Source organism: Acartia tonsa, chromosome 14 (assembly GCF_053477335.1).
Source record: "Acartia tonsa isolate MP-2025a chromosome 14, ASM5347733v1, whole genome shotgun sequence".
NCBI lineage: Eukaryota > Metazoa > Arthropoda > Copepoda > Calanoida > Acartiidae > Acartia > Acartia tonsa.
The window spans coordinates 21651781-21670784 of NC_137273.1; the positions used below are offsets into that span (position 1 = coordinate 21651781).

Here is a 19004-nt window from a genome sequence, read left to right on the forward strand (position 1 = left end):
GTTAAAATGTCCTATTGTCTGTACGTTTTAAATGGAATAGGGGAAAAGTGATTTTTTTGGCGGATGTAGAAGATTGATTTACACAGAGAAAATGCGGTTTCTCTCATGCTTTTAAAATTGAAAGAATGATTTTTGGTTGAAATTTTGCTAAGCAATGCATCTCTTCTATTTAAATTATTTGGTCTGTCTGTACTGCTCTGAAATACCTTAAAATCTGATAACTAACCTAGACTGCTAAAGTATTTAGTAGGTAAAGATCTGTTGTACACTATGCATGATTTTCCTCTACACTATTTTGGTAAAAAGTCATTGGCCAGCCTGTGTGTTAGGTACTATAAATAAGAAATTAATTTAATATATTTATTATTTAATGACATAATATTTATATAAATATGAGTTATTAATTATTATTAGGCCTCATTAAAATTGTACTGTGTAGAAATAACAATTAATTCTAGTTTAATAATAATATCACTAGGTAAAAATAAATAGGGGGGAGGGGGGCTCATTTCTTACCTCCTTACTCTAGAGTACTTGCTCTTGGTATTAAAAGGTAAATAATCTATTATTATATTAATACAAAAACCATTATTTTGCTTTGATAAACCATATTTGTTCATAGTTTTATTTCATTTTGTAAGAAATACATGCAATAACTAGCCGGGATGTTAATGGATGAGACCATTTCCAAAAAAATTGATTTACACCCGAAATCATGATACAAAATTATCCCTTCTGTAGAATAGAATTAGATGTTAAAACGTTTGGACACTTAACTTAATGAACCAACCAATCCAAATTTAGTCCCCAAAATTGTAAAACCAATGAATTAGAAAACGTTATAATAAAACTGGTGATAAGTGTAAACAGCCCAATGTCCCCTCCTTCCCTTAATGACTATCTTCCATACCAAAGGATTTGACTTTTTTACTTGTGCTGTTTAACCAACGATTGTAACTTGTAAGAAATGTTCCCTCCTCCTATTTCAATGCTAACTAACTGCATTTTTCTCTAATAATAATAATCAACTTTACATATACAATTCGCAACTAGTGCAGTTCACGGTAAAATGTTCCTGGTTACGATTACTTCAAAAATATATTAACTTTAAAGGCTGCTAGCTACCAAACGCCTGAATGTACATGGCATGTTCGTACACCGTTTTAAACGACATGAGAAGGTCTATATAAATAATCTGGAATAGCCAAGATCCAATGAAGTACAGGAAAAACTTCACTGAAGAAAAAACGTGTAATATAAGTCTTTTTCGCACATTTATGTGCACTGCGAAACAACTGTGCATTATTAAGTTATGACTATTCCAGAATATTTGTAGGACTTCTTTTGTGCGCGCGTAATCTTTACATTTCACCGTTTGGCTGTCTTAAAAGTTCATAGATTTTTAGAGATAATCGTTACCAGGAACATTTTACTATGAACTGTAATAGATCCAATATTTCTAAACCTAACTAATAATTAGTCTATTAATATAAACTTTTTATCTGAATATTTTTTAGAGAAAATAATTTATTTGAAAAAAAAATCACAATTCGATGTAATCTTATATAAATGAAATAAATGTTAATTGATTCTAACACTTAAATTTTTAATGGTTTTTTTGGCAGTGAAAAGTAACAAAAATCCCTTCCCTAATTTGACATAATTTTCATCCAAAATACATACTCCTTATTCCAGAATGGCTTCAAAACCGATTAATATCAGCTGGATTAGAATCGGCTATCAGCTATACTGAAAAATCATATATTGCATCGTATTACAGACAATTTTCCTCTGGGCTAACAAAACTGGCTTTAATCTTAAAAGATTTCATTTTCATATCCATGGAAAGCTGTCTGTAATTCAGTAAATAACTATTACAAGATTTTTACAAGAACTTTGAATGTGTTTTAATATTTGAAAAATAATGATCAAAATTTACTATAGACTGTATGTTTTACATAATACTAACATGACCTTATTTCTATAATCAAATTTACAAATTGCATTAAATTACAATCCTAATTAACCTAACCAAATGAAACCATAACCTAAATACTTAGCAAATATTAATTAAACAATAAATAATCTCATTGAAGGAGTTGGTTTTGTAGCTTTTAAACCCACAACAAACAAGAAAACTTGGCAAAAAAAGTAAGTGTTCTTCAATTTGCATTGTAAAATCCCAAAACTGTACATATTTCTTTGGTCGGATTTTTTCTTTGAGATAAAGATTAAGTTAGATAAATAGATAATACAAAATTATCCCTCTAGCCATAAATATGGGCAAAATTATTTTTTTTGGCATAAAAATTCTACACCATTTAACTAAATATCGGTTTAGAAATGCTAAACTTTTTCATATTAATTAGTACTTTCTTGTGTTAGTCTTATCACTTTATTTATTAGTATAACCAATTCTAACTATATTAATTTATCACTAAAAGATCAGAAAACTCTTAATTTGCTTTGGATAAACCTGTGTTTGGCGCATTTTTAAACACTTATAAATAAACGCGGCATTTTTGGCGCCACAATCAATCAATCACTCCTTGTCATCTAGGCCCGTCTGCTCCTCTTAGGCTTCACTACTTTTCAAACTAACAGAATTAAGCCAAGTTCAATATTTCAATACATATTTTTTCCATGAGATAAAATTATTAACAAAAAGCAATTACAATCATTTACACAAAGCATACATCATAATATATAATACTATTTATCATAATATTAATTTATCAAATAATATTATATCTATTTCCTAGGTTAAATTGTGTAAAAGATCGATTTAAACTTATTGAAAGCACTCATACTGTCTTTACTTGTATTGTAATAATAACAAAAATAAAATTTTAATTATAAAACACTCAGATTTGTTTGCTAGAAAGAGGATATTTTTATACGGTTATTTTCCTTAAAGTTGTGTGTTATCGTTTAAATGCCCTTATCAAGTCAAACTGTTCTTAATTATGAACATTTCATACACATACATTTGGTCAAAATTAAGAACAGTTTGACTTAATAAGCGCATATGACTAAACACTAATCACGAATTTTTAGAAAATACGCTAAAAAATAACCCTCTTGGAAAGACTTCAACAACAATAATAATAAATTATCTAAAATAAATTATTTAATAATAATAAATAATATAAATGATAAGGCTTTAACAAAAAATTAGCTAGAATCCGTAGAATTCTTTGAGCTTGCATATTCAGCCATGGAGAGATAGTAGGACCAGTAGAACACATTTAAACCTAAAAACAAATAAGGTTAATGTAATAATGAATTTAGAACACCTGAGGTGAATTCTTAAAAAAACTTTTGCCTCACTAAAATCAGTTGCCTCACTAAAATTTTAGTGAGGCCAAATTGTCCCCTCTAAATTTTTAGCGAGCCTCACTGATTTTTTTAGTGAGGCAAAAGTTTTTAAAGAATTCACCTGTGGATATTGTGAGAGATTCACGCACACTTTAACTAAATATTTCACCCAGCTGGCTAATATAACGATACCCCCGGGCCCCCCACCCTTAACTGACCATGGAGGAACGTATTGACTAAGAACTGAGCTCTATATGAGCCGCTGTCACAATATCCACGTATTCTACATTCATTCATCTAATGAATTATTGAATTTATTAAATGCTTTGCTAAATTCAAGGTGTCATGAATTGTCACCATTCTTTTATATAACAGACAAAAATAAAAATGGAAAACCACTGTGAGAGAATTAACCATTACAGTTTTCTATCTTCTGTTAAAATTAGCGGCTACATCCCCTGAGGCATCACTTGAGGTTGCGGGCGAGAAATTTGACCCTCCTTCCCAACCGCTTTTGAATCCTGTTTTAAAAAGAAGATTTACAATTTTTATTGGGGACATTTGTTTCTGGGTGGGATTTCTCTTAGGGTGTTAGTAGTACCCTCCCAACAAGATTAACTTTCCAAGGACCTATGAGAGCCATATCGGTTCAGCGTTAGCACACAGACAAACACAGATCCTGTTACTTTTTATATAAGGATAACATGGAAGTTATTGTGTGAAAATACCTGCAAAAGTGGCTGGAAAGACAATTCTGGCCATGACATCAATCTTCTTAGCTCCTGGCCTATAACTAAAATATATAGTCACTTTACCTATCTGCAATTATATATACTAGAGAATAATTATACACCTACAACATTTAATCACTTGCGGATGCGCCCCTAGCATCAAAGGACTCTTTATTCGTAGGGGACGCGATTGAAATGATAATAACATAGAACCATCTTAGGACCTACATCTGGATAATAAAATAGCCTAAAACCATCTTAGAAACTATGTGAAGCTTCCCTTAAATGGAGAACTCAATCAGTTCAGTATTCAATAAATTTTTAAGATTCAGACAAAAATCTTCTACTATTTTATACACTAGCAGCTTCGCCCCTAACCTCTAGGGGCTTTGCCCCAACAGGTGATTTTAAAAAGAATTAAGGCGAAATTTGTAAAAGTACCAAGGAAATCATCAAAAATGGGGGGGGGGGGGTTGTTTTTGTTTTTTAAATAAAGTCAACACCACCCTCTGATAAATAATATTTAATGATAAAACCTACCTTAATCCTTGGCGCGGATCTAAAACAGATTTGACACCTAAAATAAGATTAAAAATCATTATTCTTTTAGCTTTCTGATCCCTACTTTTTCCAGGGAGGGAGGAGACAATGAGTACAATGATTACATTAGTCCCCCAAGTTAATAAACACATTTTCTTATTCGCTGGCTCAACAACTTTGAGGATTTTTTTTTGAATTTTGATTGGTCGGGTCATTATGTTGAGTGTCAAAATGTTTCAACCACTAATTGATTGTAATCTACAGAATGGGTAATTTGGTGTATCATCATAAATCTATCGGCCATTGTCTTATCTATTTATATTCCTGGCTTATTTGTCATATAATAAATATTTTAAAAATTGGGGGTAATGCATAACTGACACTTTCTATGTGAAGCTGTAACAAATCTACTTTCTTTTGCAAACTTTGATAGGCTTCACAATCACAATTTATTGCAACATTTTTATACGGCATGGCTTCGAAATCGAGTAATATCCACTGGATTAGAACAGGTTGTCAGCCATGTTAGAAAATCATGTATCGCAACGTACTACATCAATATTATCAGTTCTGAATATACAATATTACAATATTAAAATAAAAAACAGAAAATTAATACCAGTCTTGTTAATCATATAATTGCTCATTGTAATATCCGCGGAAAGCTGTCTGTAATACGATGCGATAAATAACTATTTTCTAAGGGGGATTAATTTTATTAACAAATTAAAAACAAATTGCACTCCAGCGTAAATTATATTATACCTAAGTTACCTTAGTTATAAAAACGAAGCTTTTCTATAATTAATTTGACACTTTACAAGTGATGATGTTCGTTTGTACTACCATCTAATTTTGGATTTTTTTTTCTGAGGATGTTGTTATCCTTGTTTTTAAAAATAAGTAAAATTTTCAAAATATGATTAAAATTTAATGAAAAGCAAATATCTATCCAAATATAATGTAAAGAAAATGCAAAATAGAAAGAAATATTTATTTATCGCAACGTATTATAGACAGCTTTCCGGGGATCTTAAAATGAAAAATTATAAGATCAAAACCAGTTTTCTTAGCCCGGGCTGAAGGCCTGTGCTAACAAAACTGGTATTTATTTTATGATTTTAACTTTATAATACGTGGAAAATTGACTGTAACACGATGCTATACATCATGTTTAGTATGGCTGAAAACTGGTTCTAATATAGCGGATATTAATCGGTTTCGAAGCCATACTAGAAATTGTATTTAAGATCTGATCAATTCCTCTATTCGTCTTGTGGAACCAAGTTTTGCCAGGAAAACATTCAAACTTTTTATATAGGATGGGCTTTTTCATAAAAGACTGGGTAAAATATTTTAGGATAATTCTTAGAAATTTTTGCAGCATGGCTTTAAAAACTGATCATGCTGAAAAATAATGTATACCATCGATTTATTATGGTTATTTATCGCATCGTATTACAGACAATTTTCTAAGAATATCAAAATAAAAATCATGAAATTAAGTTTTGCCAATCCGAACCTTCGGCCCCTCGGGTCTAACAATACCGTTTTTAGTCTTATAATTTTTCATTTTAATTTCCGCGAAAACAGCGAAGACTTTTTATGCTTTAAAGTGTGTATTTCATCAAAGCAATTTTTTATTAGCAGATTCCTAAATTAGGAACAGTTTTAGTCACTTCTGGCTGAAAAGAAAAAAAAGTGAGAAAAGAATCAATAAAGCTAATCACAAAAGAAGATGCTATCCTAATGAAATTTTTTAATGTTAGTCTTAAAAAATCTTTTAGTTATAAATACTTATAAAGTTTCTTAGTTTTTCTTAAGTTTTCAGTTCTTTACTTTATTAAGTAAGTTAATGATAAAAGTACTAGTAAGAATTTTGTCTCAGAATTATTTGAAAAGAAATTTCTGGACCTCGTATTCATTTCTGATTCAACCTCTGGCGGACAGGTGCACACACAAAACAGTAAAATATTTCCTCTTTTTTCTTATTCTATACCTATATGAGCGACAGCTTTTGATATATTTTACTTCATGAAATATTTTCGACAGATTTTTTTTATAAAATGGCTTGATTTCAAGCTTCAAGATTCATGACAGATCTATATAGGAAATAAACATCTATATATGAGCTCGAGTCTTCCAATGGTAGGGCATTTAAGAATCTTAGTGCTCTAATAATCCTAATTTAACTCTCATTGACCAAAGCGATAAGACCTTTAATCTATTTGTTTAAGGAATGAATTAAGTTTTTCACTTCATGTTGATATATGAATTGAAGTATTTATTCTTTATTTAATAAACAAAAAATATGCGTTCATAGTATAGTAAATTTAATAAAACTCTATTTTAAAAGAATTTGATTGTGGCGACACTTCCTTTGTGTTCAAATATTAAAACTAAAATTTTAATCATATTAACCCTTTGGTGATGGTAATGTGAAAAAAAATATAATTGAAAAAATCTTTTTGAAATCATTTAAATTATTAAATATTTACTTCTTTCTTTGAGATAGTAATGGCGGAGGAGGAAAATTGATTTATTAAGAAATAGATTAATAGATATGTACTTATAGCCAATAGCGAGGTAGTTATATCGAGCTAACTCTAGTAAAATATATTTGCTAAAATAAATTACCATTTTATATTCTAATTGTAATAAAACAAATTAAGTTTCAAAAGTGGAAAGCATTTATCCTCATTTAATTGTCCTATAATTTTTAAACATTGTATGATGATTCCTGTAAATGTTAGGTGCAATTTAGAAATCATAGAAACACTATGATTAATACCTCAAAAATAGGAATTTAAACAGGATTATATTTAGCTAACTATCCTGGCCACTTCATATTTGTGAGAACACTGAGCTTAGCATGAAAGTTGATGTGCTGAATTTTAATTTCCAAATGTGTACGCAGTTTCCGCGCTGTTTTCTCATCCTATCTCAATATTTACTACTAGCTAAAAAAGCTTCAAACTTCCAAACTTTTAAAATTTTGAACGTATGAACGATTTATACATTCAAAACTTTAATTTATAAAATTTATATTTTTTTGGAAGTTTGAAGCTTTTTTAGCTAGTAGTAAATATTGAGATAGGACGAGGAAACACCGCAGAAACTGCGTACACATTTGGAAATTAAAATTTAGCACATTTGAAAGTTAGACTCAATGCAATTTGAGATAATATAAATTATCCTACACTTTTTATTTACACTCACTCTCTATACATATAATTGGATATATGATATACAGGGATATATTGACAGGCGAATATTTATCATCAATTGAACTTGCTTTTATGGACCTTATTTATTGGTCAGTTTGGTTATCCAGTATAACGGGAAGAGTTTGGGTAAATGGGATGGATGAGGGGCATTGTTGTTTAAGCCAGCTGAGAGTATTCCTCTATATAGTTTATAGTTGCACACATTGTTACATAAAATAAATATAAACATGACACACCAAAACTCTGTTTATATTTGTCAAAACTTTTATCAAATAACAAATTACATATTTGAAAAGTTTGTGTCTACTAAATTTATATAATGTACATGGGGGAGGGAGGGGACATTGGACTCTTTATTATACTAGTCCTCAAAGTTTTATAATACCGGTTTCTTATTCGTTTGCTCATCAAAGTTGGAGACTTTTATTGAATTTTGTTTGGTAGGTTCATTTAGTTGAGTGTCCAAACGTTTCAACCATTAATTCTAATCCACAGAAGGTAGTTTTGTGTATTATCATTGGGAATGTACATCAATTTTTCGGCCATTGTCTAATCCCTGTAGATCTCTAAATGTATGTGTACTTGTAGTTTATGGTAAGTAATTCTACTTTCAACTATTTTGTCATTCCAAAATTTTGTAGAATAATTTTCCAGCATGGCATCGAAACCGATTAATATCCGTTGGACTTGATCCGGTTCTGAGCCATACTGAAAAATCATGTATTGTATTATGGACAATTTTCCACAAGTAATAAAATAAAAATTTTATTATTAATATAAGTTTTGTTGGTTCGAGCACTCGGCCACCGGAGACGACAAAACTAGTTTATATTTTATAATTTTTAAATTTTACTTTCCGCGGATAGCTGTCTATAATGCGACGCGATTCCTTTTAGTAATTTGAAGTTTTTATACAATAAATTGGATCCCTCTGGTCAGGGACGTCCATTGGGGTTGGGTAAAGGGGTGATTACCCCCCCCCCCAAAAAAAAAAAAAATGAATTTGGGGGTGCCGTAGGCAAATAAAAAATCTTGGACGCCCTTGACTCTGTTTTTTTTCCTTCTCATTTATAAGATCTAACAAGTAAATAAAAAAACTTTAAAGGACTTCAAAGAAAAAAGTGTTGGTATAAATTATATAAGAAAAGCTAAGTGTAAAAAGGTTGCATTACAAAATTGTCATAAAACAAGGATGACAACATCCATAAAAGCGAAGCACTGAAACGGTAGGACAAACGGACATTAACACTTGTCTAGTGTCTGAACTGAATAATCAGAATATAAAAGTATCGAAAGAGTCGAATCAAATTTGTAAGTAAATTTGTTGAAAAACTGCTTGATACAGGATAATGTTTTGGACATACTTACATTTTTAGGACTTGATTATAGAGTTGTTTTGCTTATACTATTGTTCTTTGTTGTCCCAGGAATCAATATACCAAAAATCAGATCAAACGGATAATTAGATCACATAAAAATTTGTTGCTAAAAAAGTAGAAAAATCAACATGTTTAAAATGGACATACGGTCATTCTGGGAATGATTATAGAGTTGCTACGCTTTCTAAATCGTACCTAGCTACTACAGGAATCATCATGCAAAGTTTGAAATCGATAGGACAATTCTAACATGCCTAAATTAACGAATAAAAGCTATCTATCTCGGACGGACGGACGGACGTACGGACCGACCCTAATTATAGAAAAGCTTCGCTTTTAAAAATATTCATTTTAATAGAAGCGAAGATATTATACAATTCTATTGTTGTTGTTGTTGTGTGTGTAGCCATTGTTTCTTAGTGTTTGGACCTAAGTAGTCATGACTACTCACGTCTAGTGTTGTTAGAATGCTGCTTTATATATATGACATTCGATATTTTGGGTGAGGGTAAAAATGGACGTACTTACTTTAGTTTTACAATTATAATAAAAATTAAATTTTAGATAAGCTTTGCTATCTGTGACAAACACTACTAACACCAAGTTTCATTCAGATTAGACAATTCTTTCATATGTAAAATTATAGAAGAACTCAATTTAAAAAAAAAATATTGTGGGTAAAATACAATGAGCTTCGCCACTGACAACCAGATATATTCTTGTTTTCAACATAAAATCAGGGATCTAAAGGGATAAGACAATGGCCGATATATTGATATACATACCCAAAGATGATACACCAAAAAAACCTTCTGTAGATCACAATTAGTGATTGAAACGTTTGGACACTCAACTTAATAAACCATCCAGTCAAAAGTCAATAAGTCCCCAAAGTTGTTAAGCCGACGAATAAAAAAAAATATTATAAAACTTTGGGGACTAGTGTAATAAACAGCCCAATGTCCCCTCCCTTCCTAAAATGGTCATAACTATAACATTAAACTCTAGCCCCAGGTATAAGAAATATGCATTCTATGCAAACATGAGAGGTATTAAACTAGAGTAATAATTCATAGATAAAACATACCTAGTTTTATTGTCCTCATTCGTCTATTGTGAGAGATTATATTTACAATTTTTCGCTACAGATAAATATTATCGTTAAATTAGGCATGTTAAAATTGTCCTATCGATTTCAAACTTGGTATAATGAATCTTATTCTATTTAATAGGTGTTTATTTAAACAAATTTTGGCTATAATTTTTTATGTGATGTAACTATTCTATTCATCTGATTTGTGGTATAATAATTTCTGGTACGATTATGCATAAAATTTGTCATATTGGCACATATTTAAGTTTTCTTAATTTCTACCACATTGAATGTTGAAAAAAATACATTTTAGTTTAATAATGATCATTATGACATTTTTTCCCTGTTTGACATATTACTATCAATAAAAATTTTGGGCCATTAGATAGAATACCTATTTTTTTCAGATATCCTAGATCTAATTATCAAGTCTATTGGCTATGCCTCCATACTCCCTTTGCTATAATCGTAAAATTTTACTATTGAATTAAAATTTTCTTACATAAGAAAAGGTTAGAGAAACTTCTACAAAATTATCAGCGAAATAGATTAGAAACCGCGTCAAAACTAAAGAAATTTAAAATGGTTCCTACTGCTGTTATGTCAGGTGCTCGACATAATTGGTAGAGTAGGGAAAATCCAAAAACAGGCCCAACGCATTACCTAGCACAATTAAGACTTCCAGCATGTTTTAAATGAACGTACGAAATTTCTGGTTAAGCTTTCTAAATACCTAATTGTTACAGGAATTATCATTCAAAGTTTATAATATATTGCATCGTATTATAGACAGCTTTCCGCAGATATTAAAAAGAAAAATTGTAAGATTTAAACCAGTTTTGTAAGCCTAAAGGGCCGAAGGAGCGGGCTAACAAAACAAAAACAAAGTTTATGATTTTTATTTTATTATTGTCTAAAGTAGATGCTGTAATTGATTTTTCGGTATGGCTAAGAACAGGTTCTAATCAAGCGAATACTTATCAGTTTCGAAGCCAAACTGAAAAATGGCTTTGTACCTGACTGTTTTAATTTTTTGCTTGTTTTGCTGAGTAGCTGAGCATAGAACATTCTTCTAGACTCAGACTTTGGCACGTCTCCATTCTCTCTTCTAAAATAAAAAAATAAATTTTCCCGCCGAATCCTGACTTTTGTAGCTGGTATCTATTAGGGGAATGAAGGGGTTGCGGATTTTTTTCACATTTATTTTTCTCTCGTTTTTAATATGTTCATTCTATCTCCTAAAATGGATATATTATTACTCGGATGTTGCATCAGATTTTTATGTACTCTAATAAAGTGATACTCCAAGCTGGATAAAATAACGATACCACCCTTCCACCCCCTACACCCTGCTCATAATGAATGAGCGAACTGACCAACAGATAAGGTCCATGTTAGAAACCTAAATCGACGTTATTTTTTCCCTGTCAATATATCCATGTATTCTATATCCATTCTAGTAAAATAAGAAAGAAATTAATTTCCCGCTGAATTCTGTCTTTTGTAGTTGGTGTTGAACGTCCTTGGCTGTTGTTGTTGTAAGAGAGAGAGATAGAGAGGGGACAATTGGCTGTTTATTACACAAGTCTCCAAAGTGTTTTCTTATTCCTTGGCTTAACAACTTTTGGGACTTTAGTAAATTTTGATTGCTTCAGGTTGGTTAGTTAATTTGAGTGTTTAAACGTTTCAACCACCAATCACAATATACTCAATATAGAATAATTTTGTGTATCATCGTTTGGGATGAACATCAATTTATCGGCCATTGCCTTAGATCCCTTTACATCCCTAAATTGTTGTATAATACCTGTAACTGCCATACCTGCCATTAGGACCAAGCTTCATGTGATCAAATATATCATCATGATCAGATTCTTCAAGATTTATTTGGACTGAGCTGAAAAAAAGGACTTTCAGTATGGCTTCAAAACCGTTTAACCGGTTCTCAGTTCTGTATACTGAAAAATCAAATATCGCATAGCATCAAGGACACTTTTCTGCGAATAGTGAAATAAAAAATAACAATATTAACATCTCTGCGGCCTCTTTGGACTAACAAAACCAGAATTAATCTTATACTATCCGCGGAAAAATGTTTATAATACGCTGCGATAAATAACTATTCAAGTTGTATCTAAGATATTGTATAATTAAATTTGTCCGTCTATGATGATAGGAAAACATAATTTTCTCAGCTGCCAGTTGCCCAATAATCAGTTTAGCTTCAAGTCAACTACTAATTGATAAAAAAAAAGCATAGCAAAGCACAAAAATTCATTGATTGACATTGTTTGTAGCTTAAGATCTCAATAACTTCTGAACCAATTGGGTTCTTTATTTTAGGGATGATTTATATGGGTCTCGAGATGGATTTAGAATATTTGAATTTTAAATCCAAGTATTAGGATTGGTTTAGGCTATTTTTTCAATCCCCAGATACAGAGCCCCTAGAGATAAGGGCGCAAAAACTTGTATGCTTATAATGAAATGTTACAATTTGTGTATCTTTGACTTCGGAATAGTATTAGATGGTATTTATTTTTGTGTGCTACTCAGTGGTGTGCACGGCGATTCAATAGGGGTGTGTAAAACCATTTGAAATAAAAAAAAGGGAAGGCAGGAACTACCGACTCTAAGGGGGATGTTGATACTCCGTACCACACGCCCCTGGATTTAATATTGACATAAATCAAAAATTTTTCTAACCTTAATAAATTCAAAAATTATATTATGACCTTTTTTACATTGATAATAAGCTTATATAGAACCGCTTATATGGCATACACAGAATGACATCGCAGAAATGTTCTGCTCCGCCAAAAAAATGATGAAACTGACCTATTATATCCTCCCATAAGGGGGTCTGTTGGGTTATTATTAAATTGGCTGGGGAAATGTTGGTGCTGTTGTTTGTACATATTATCTCTCTCCATTTGTTCAATTTGTTTCTGATAAGCTCTTCGCATCTCCAAACCCCTAAATAAAGAATGTTACTCTTTGTATGTTTTGTTATTGGTATACTCTTTGCCAAACAGATATGTTTTTCTTCTTCGTTTTTTTGGTAAGGTACATAACTGAATCACTTATTAGTAGTTTATTTAAGTTTAAAAATGATTAAATACTTAAATGTGCCTCTTTAAACAAATAAATCTATATTTTTAATGTTAAAGTCTAGAGTAAAGAGTAAATAAAGGTTTAAAATCATTTCAAGTTATTTTGTTTGTTAGAAACTAAATACAACTAAATACAATTTACAGCATCCAATAACTATTTGTTGGGCATGTCAGCATGTTTTTTTGTCCGATGACGCTACTAACATTTTTAAAAATCTTCTTATCTATTAATATATTGACTAATATTGTTCTTATTTTCTTTATATAATTCAAATGTTGTTAGTTTTGTTATTTTATTGTATTTTACTAGTGGCTTTGCCCCCAGCAACTAGGGGCATCATATTCAAAGGAGTTATAAGTAAAAAATTAACAAAACCTATAAGTTAAACAGCCAGAAACTATCAATCAGTTTAGTATCACTTCAAATCTGAACCTTCAGACAAAAAAAACTTAATACTTTTTATAATAGGATAGACTTTTATAATCCAAATTTTAAAGATAAAATTTTGATGGAAAAGAGGTATTTACATAACCCATTTACTTTCAATTTAGATGGATATTACATGACCTAAAGCCCCTTGCTGAGCTCAAAAGTAAATACACTTAAGATTTGTTCAATGGTTCAATTTCATAAACAGAATCACAGAGGAATTGTTGGAAATTAGAGACAGTAACTTTTGTTGTGATTCTAAAGGAATATATTGTTGTAGGAACAGCTTGAAACTGATTTCATGTTGTCTTTCATTTGCTCTGTGTTATTACAAAACACACCAACAAGAATTACAGCAAAAAGTTGATAGATTAGTCTACAATATTTTTTTTGTCAAGTTACAGCTTATTTGGCAAAAGGGAACAGGGAATTTTTACCCTACTTAACAAATATGAAAGAAATCAAAGCTTCCCATGAATATTTTCTTTGGTAAAAGATAGGTTTAAACTTCAATGATTCATGTTGGTCAGCCTAACCTAATCTAAAGTAATAAACAAAAAACAAAATAGAAATAAAAATTCGGGGGTTCATTTGTTCATGAAGAAGCTTTGTATAAAAGAGCCTTATATTTCAACAAATAACAATTTCTCTAATTGTATATAAACACTCCTGTCTTTCATTAAATTGTAACAAAGGTTTCAATTTAGTTTAACACAATTCTAAGGTTTATTTAAAGTCTGAATAAAGTTATTTACCTATTTAACCTGGATAACCTCTAGAGTAAGGGTACACTCCATGGATTTAAATTTATGTATTCAAAACTGGAATCATGGTCAAAACAAGTGACGTGCACAGGAATTTTCTAAGGGGGTCCGTAAAACACACCCGAAAATTTTGACAACACATTGCAATTTTTGACAAGACAAATCAAATGGGAAGTAAGCTTTAGAAGTGTGTAATAAAGACAACAAGAGTGGTGTCATTTTATTATCAGGGGGCAAAACGAACCCCTCTTTTTGTCCATCCTCTACATAATAATCACAATATACGCAAAGAACAAACAATGTCTTTTGAATGGATATTTACTTTATACTATCCTTAAGAATGAGGGTGTGTAATACACAATTAGCTGTTTTAATTGGGTGTATTTGTTGGTGTAGACCCTTATAAAGGGGGGTGTATGAGGGTGGAAACCTAGGGATGTGTATCTAACCCCCTTAATTTTGCTAGTTGGTTCATACATTCCCCTTCTGCAAGCCTCTGATAAATAACAAAATAAAACGACATAAATATTCTAATGACATTTTGACTAGTTACATATTATTTCTGACAAAATAGCTGTACATTTTTTTGACAGCATAACCACCAGAGGACAGGTGTACTGCAGGGTTTCATTTTGTTTACCTTAACTAGATATTGCATAATGAAGTGCATGATTACATGGTCAAATGTGTCCTACGAAACCAAACTTTCCTTCGTACTGTACATGATACTTTCCCAAACCCAGGACTGTGGCATAATGAACATAGTGCATCTGCTAGTTGTATGTTGGGGAGGTGATAAGTTTGAATCTCAGCCCACACTTCGTCTTAACCAAGTACATAAAAAATGGCTCCTTCTGCTAATATGTTAGGTGCAGAATAAATAGTTAACACCTTACTTCTAAAACCCCTAAGGGCATGAAGAACTTATTTATGTTTATTAGAAAACTCAGGATTTATTCATGTTCGATTATATAAACCTATCCCTAAAAGAAGAAATTGTGCTTACCTTTCTTGCTATTTGACAACATTTTTTTATTTGATATGATTATCCTACTTATCTAATTTTTGAAACAATGATTCCTAGTATAACAATGTACAATATCAAAGCATCACTTTAACAAAGTCCTAAAAAATTAAGCGTATTCTAAAACAATATCAAACAAAATTTACCCAATTTTGCCAAAAATTCATATATAATTTTGTTCATAATTCTAAATTACATTCTACAGCTGTTAATGATCGTTTGGTCTGATTTTAGATATTTGTCTTTAAGGATTGTGTCATCCTTGTTTTAACGTTATCATTTTTTTTACTAAGTTTTCTGTTCTAGAACATGATCTAATTCCAAGGTTCTCTAAGTTTTAATTATTCTCAAATAGTTTGTTTTCTGTACACTACCATGACCCAATCCCAAGGTCCTCTAAGTTATAATTATTCTTAATTAGATTCTGTTTTCTGTACTCTAGCATGACCTAACCCAAGGTCCTCTAGGTTATAATTATTCTTAATTAGAGTCTGTTTTCTGTACTCTAGCATGACCTAACCCAAGGTCCTCTAAGTTATAATTATTCTTGATTAGAGTCTGTTTTCTGTACACTATCATGACCCAATCCTAAGGTCCTCTAAGTTATAATTATTCCTTATAAGAGTCTGTTTTCTGTACTCTAGCATGACCTAACCCAAGGTCCTCTAGGTTATAATTATTCTTAATTAAAGTCTGTTTTCTGTACTCTAGCATGACCAAACCTAAGGTCCTCTGAGTTATAATTATTCATAACTAGAGTTTGTTTTCTGTACACTATCATGACCTAAACCCAGGGTCCTCTAAGTTATAATTATTCTTAATTAGAGTCTGTTTTCTGTACACTACCATGACCAAACCCAAGGTCCTCTGACTTAGATGCATGTTTTCTGTACACTACCATGACCCAATCCTAAGGTCCTCTAAGTTAAAATTATTCTTAATTAGATTCTGTTTTCTGTACTCTAGCATGACCTAACCCAAGGTCCTCTAGGTTATAATTATTTTTAATAAGAGTCTGTTTTCTGTACTCTAGCATGACCTAACCTAAGGTCCTCTAGGTTATAATTATTCTTAATTAGAGTCTGTTTTCTGTACACTATCATGACCCAATCCTAAGGTCCTCCAAGTTATTATTATTCTTAATAAGAGTCTGTTTTCTGTACTCTAGCATGACCTAACCCAAGGTCCTCTAGGTTATAATTATTCTTAATTAGATTCTGTTTTCTGTACTCTAGCATGACCTAACCCAAGGTCCTCTAGGTTATAATTATTCTTAATAAGAGTCTGTTTTCTGTACTCTAGCATGACCTAACCCAAGGTCCTCTAGGTTATAATTATTCTTAATTAGAGTCTGTTTTCTGTATTCTAACATGACCTAATCCAAAGGTCCTCTAAATTATAATTATTCTTAATTAGAGTCAGTTTTCTGTATTCTAACATGCCCTAAACCCAGGGTCCTCTAAGTTATAATTATTCTTAATTAGGGTCTGTTTTCTGTAATCTAATTTGACCTAATCCCATGGTCATATAATAATAAATATGACATATCTAGATAAGCAATCTGTTCCATATTTCGTCCATTTTAAAAATGGATATTTTGCAGACATTAACCATTGTTTATTTTTTGTTATATACAAGGATTTTTTTGACAATTTAATTTTTAGAAAGCTAACTTTATTCTAAGAAATTCAATTAATTTTAACTGACTTATTATGAGGTTTGTCATGTGCTTCACATTATACGAGGGAAGAAATTTTACACGATATAATTAACTTTAAAAGCTTTATCCTAAGAATTGCGACAATTTGAAGCTGACTCATAATGCGTAGGAAATGAAAAAATTCTTCCCTTACGTACTCAAATCTGTGAAATATTTGAACCAATGACAGGTATGGGATGTACCGTATTTTATCTCCTATAGGCCGATTTAGACCATAAGTCTCTAGATTATCTCTCTTGTTATATTGTATACATACATGCTTATCTGAAACCAAATAAGAGCATTGAAATGCAAACAAAAGGGAAAAGTAAACTTAAAATGCATTTAAGCAAGGAGATGGATATACAAACATGTGGATACTTTTCATCAAAAAATATCAATGCTTGTGAACACAATTCTATACTAGAAAACGTTATTATAAAACTTTTGTGACTTTTGTAATAAACCCAAAGTCCCCTTCCTCTAAGGTTTATTACACTAGTCCCTAAAATTTAACAATGACGTTTCTTATTTGCTTAACAACTCTGAGAACTTTTATTGAATTTTGATTGGTTGATTAATTAAGTTGTGTGTCCAAACGTTTCAACCACTAATTGTAATTTACAGAAGAGTTAATTTTGTGTATCATCATTTGAGATGTATTTCAAATGTTCGGCCATTCTCTTAACCCTTGTTATTTTTCACTGTAAAGAGAAAGGTTTTTTAAATTCTAACTTAATTTCTTAAAAAAAAAAAAAATTCAGAAAAGATGGGTTTCTACTAAGACTATTAATTGCTACTTTATAAATTTTACCTGAATTGTAAGGACATATTTAGTGCAAATATATTACCAAATGTGTAAACATACACACATACATATATTACTAAATGGGATCTTAAATATGCATTTCAAATTTTATATTTTGAATTATTTACTAAGTATACTTGCGATAACTTTTATTTAATGAAATCTTCCAATTTTTAACATGTACAAAACGGCCTGCTTAATTGCTTCAAAATCCATGTCAGATCTATATAGGAAATAAATGTCTATAAACGAGCTCAAGTTTTCCAAGGAATATTTGTTTAAAACTCATAGTGCTCCAATAATCCATAATAAACTCTCATTGCCCAGAACGATAAGACCCATTATTTTACTTTATTAAAAATAAATTCCTTTTTTTTAATTTCATGTTGCTATTTACCTTATATTAATGTATTTAATTTCTAATCATAAAAAAGAAAATTTAGATTTATAATATAATAAATTTAAGAAAACTCTTTTTTAAAAGAATTCGATTGTGGCGACACTTTGTGTGTTCAAATATTAAACTAAAATTGTAATCATCATCATTAACCCTTTGGTGATGGTAATGTAAAGAAAAAAATATAATTTAAAAAATCTTTTTAAAATCATTTAGATTATTAAATATTTACTTTCTTTTAGATAGTAATGCCGGGTGAGGAAAATAGATTTATTGAGAAATAGATATGCATATAGAAAACTAGCCAATAGGGATATAATTATATCGAGCCAACTCTAGTAAATCTAATATAGGTAAGAGCAACATAATTATAATTATTTTTCTCGTATTCATTCGAATCCGGTGGATAGGAACCGGTTCTCATCCATACGAAAAAACCATGTCTAGCATCGTATTATATCCAGCTTTCTACTAATATAGA

At 30.7% G+C, this 19004-nt stretch overlaps 2 protein-coding genes across 6 annotated transcripts in view; both read right to left on the minus strand.

The window, feature by feature from the left end:
• RpL19 (ribosomal protein L19) overlaps positions 1 to 19004 on the minus strand; it is a 249838-nt gene that overhangs the window by 209954 nt on the left and 20880 nt on the right. The window lies entirely within an intron of this gene.
• LOC145306132 (glutamate-gated chloride channel-like) overlaps positions 347 to 19004 on the minus strand; it is a 40474-nt gene continuing 21816 nt past the window's right edge. For 2 of the 3 annotated variants that reach the window (XM_080148097.1, XM_080148096.1), the window contains exons 14-19: positions 13127 to 13264; positions 12096 to 12185; positions 11305 to 11396; positions 4590 to 4626; positions 4047 to 4111; positions 347 to 3254 (exon numbers count right to left, since the gene is read on the minus strand). In XM_080148097.1, coding sequence (XP_080004223.1) covers positions 3175 to 3254; positions 4047 to 4111; positions 4590 to 4626; positions 11305 to 11396; positions 12096 to 12185; positions 13127 to 13264 — 502 coding nt within the window. In that variant the 3' untranslated portion in view covers positions 347 to 3174. The remainder of the gene's footprint in view (positions 3255 to 4046; positions 4112 to 4589; positions 4627 to 11304; positions 11397 to 12095; positions 12186 to 13126; positions 13265 to 19004) is intronic. The other variant, XM_080148098.1, reaches the window with a different exon arrangement.